The sequence below is a fragment of the Staurois parvus genome, unplaced genomic scaffold, assembly GCF_062004578.1.
Source record: "Staurois parvus isolate SC_StPar_1 unplaced genomic scaffold, SC_StPar_1.0 ptg000470l, whole genome shotgun sequence".
Taxonomy (NCBI): domain Eukaryota; kingdom Metazoa; phylum Chordata; class Amphibia; order Anura; family Ranidae; genus Staurois; species Staurois parvus.
Window position 1 is genome coordinate 1,588,145 of NW_028318266.1, and position 2,445 is coordinate 1,590,589.

Below are 2,445 nucleotides of genomic sequence, written 5' to 3' on the forward strand. Positions count from 1 at the left end.
CCAATTCTAAACTCCCCCACCCACATACCCCCATATCCACCAGCCAGGGTTGTAGGGAAGAGGTACTTGTCCTCATCAACATGGGGGCAAGGTGCTTTGCTAGTGGAGTGTTCCCCCTGGCAAGGTGTCCCCCCTCCCCCATGACAAGGCTGTGAGTTCCTAGGAGCTGTGGAAGTTCGTATTTGTTACTCGAAAATTCGTATGATGTCCTTAAATAAATGCTGGTTTTTATCCTTTGAAATGTGAGTGGTTTGGCATGAATTAATTATAAAAGGGGCATAACAGTATCACACTATTAGTTTTTTTTTCTCCCTTTTGGAACTTGGTGGTGTGGCGAGGAGACGATTGAAGAATCATCCATAGGTTTGAGGGCGAAAATAGAGGAGTCCTCAAAGGGGGTCCAGGAGCCCTAAATAATCCTGAAAGGTGTTTTACTCACCAATATCTGGTGAGTGCGGTTTATGTTGGATTTTGGCACTGGTGGATGGTGGAAGAATTATTTGAAGCACTGAAGTTTATTATATTTTTTAAGAAAGTTTTTTTTAGATCACTGGACTTTTATATATATATTTTTTTTTAGATTTTTGTGTCACGGTATTGCGGTCACTTATTTTCATCACTGAGCACTATTTGCACCCACGTTCATGTAACCTGCAATCACATGCGAGTGATCGGCCCTGCTTTCAATGGGGCTGCCTCTCCCAGCTAATCATGGGAACTCCTGCTGGGATTCTTACATATCATTTTAGGAAGGGTGCATTTGCAAGTGGGAATGCACCCTAAATCAAGATATAAGCTATGCAGCCATTCTTAGTCGTTTATTTAAAAAAAAGTCCTAATTTGTACATTTTGTAAAGAATTTTTGCAGTAAAATTTAAATTTTGTAACTGTATTTGCTCATGTAGACTATACAATTAAAGTTGAACTTTACCTTACACATTTTCAAGCAGGAAAGCCTAAGGCAGGAAGGAAAGCAGGTTAAAATGGACAGCAGTTTTCTTTAGCACTTTTAAAAACATATTTATTTGTGCTGTAGAGATGAATATTTCATTGTTACTATCAGGTAATTTCTGTCTCTGTGGATCATGAATGGTAATCATGAACAGGAAAAATGGCACAGTAGGAGAAGATTTTATTCTGTTGGGGTTCCAAGGCCTTGGTGGATTAAAGACCATTCTTTTCATTTTCATATTTGTAGCTTATACAGCTGCAATTTTTATTGATGTATTGATTATCATATTGGTCTCAACCATAGAATGTTTAAGCTCCCCTATGTACTACCTTCTCAAAAATTTCTTATGTTCAGAGATTTTACTAGTGACCCTCGTTGTTCCAAACATGTTACGGGTCATATGGCTGAATGGAGCCACCATCTCCATCTCTGGTTGCATCGCTCAGAGTTATCTCTATTGTGCCTCAGGTAGTACAGAAAGCTATCTTCTCGCAGCGATGTCCTATGACCGGTACTTGGCCATATGTAAGCCTTTACTCTATAACAAAATTATGGGACAGAAGCTTCAGAATTCTCTGGTAACCTTCTGCTGGTTGCTTGGATTTTTGTCAACGCTGATCACAATGGGTATCCTGACTCAGCTTAAATTCTGTGGAAACTACATCATTGACCATTACTTCTGTGACCTTGCTCCCTTCGTAGATCTTGCTTGCTCGGACACCTCAGTCCTGCAGATAATAATAATCATCTTCTCCTTTCCTATCATGATCATACCATTTTTCTTGGTTTTGGTGAGCTACAGTTGTGTTGTGGTAGCCATTCTTGGTATGTCATCAGTTATCGGGAGGAAGAAGGCTTTCTTTACCTGCAGCTCTCACCTCTCTGTGGTGACTATGTTTTATGGATCTTTAATAATCATTTATCTGGTTCCATCAAACTCAAAAACTCTTAACAAGATGATATCAGTTCTGTACACAGTGGTGACACCTTTGTTCAATCCTCTCATATATAGTATAAGAAATCAGGAAATTCGAGCTGCCATATATTCATTCATTTCTAAATATAAAAACCTCACAATAATGCCATGCAAATGATGAGCAACTATTACCTGTACACTTCCAATCATTTTTAAAATAAATGTAATATCCAAATACTTGATTTTTTTTTCTTGGCATAGATATTGCATTAAAGAGACCCGTCAGATGTGGGGGCCTTTGAGGAAGACCAAACTTAGCTCACTGTTGCTCACCTAGGGGCGGACTGACAACTCATGGGGCCCCCGGGCAATAGGGGATCATGGTGCCCCTGTGCCCTTGCTCAAACTCAAAAAAGCCTATGAAAAAGGTACCAGGGGCATCTCATGGGGCCCCTCGGGCCCTCGGGCAGTGCCTGAGTTTCCAAATGGTCAGTCCGCCTGTCAGGGACCATCACGACGCATGGGTCTACACAGGCGAAGGTGTCTGCCAAGACGTGTAGGTGGCAGGGCACTAGGA

At 41.0% G+C, this 2,445-nt stretch overlaps 1 protein-coding gene across 1 annotated transcript; it reads left to right on the top strand.

Annotated features, from left to right (window-relative positions):
- The first annotated feature begins 968 nt into the window (after positions 1 to 968).
- On the top strand, positions 969 to 2,103 carry LOC149452500 (olfactory receptor 11A1-like). Its single transcript, XM_089689168.1, has one exon. The coding sequence runs from the start codon at positions 1,090 to 1,092 to the stop codon at positions 2,044 to 2,046; it is 957 nt and encodes a 318-aa protein (XP_089545294.1). The 5' UTR covers positions 969 to 1,089; the 3' UTR covers positions 2,047 to 2,103.
- Positions 2,104 to 2,445: the final 342 nt, after the last annotated feature.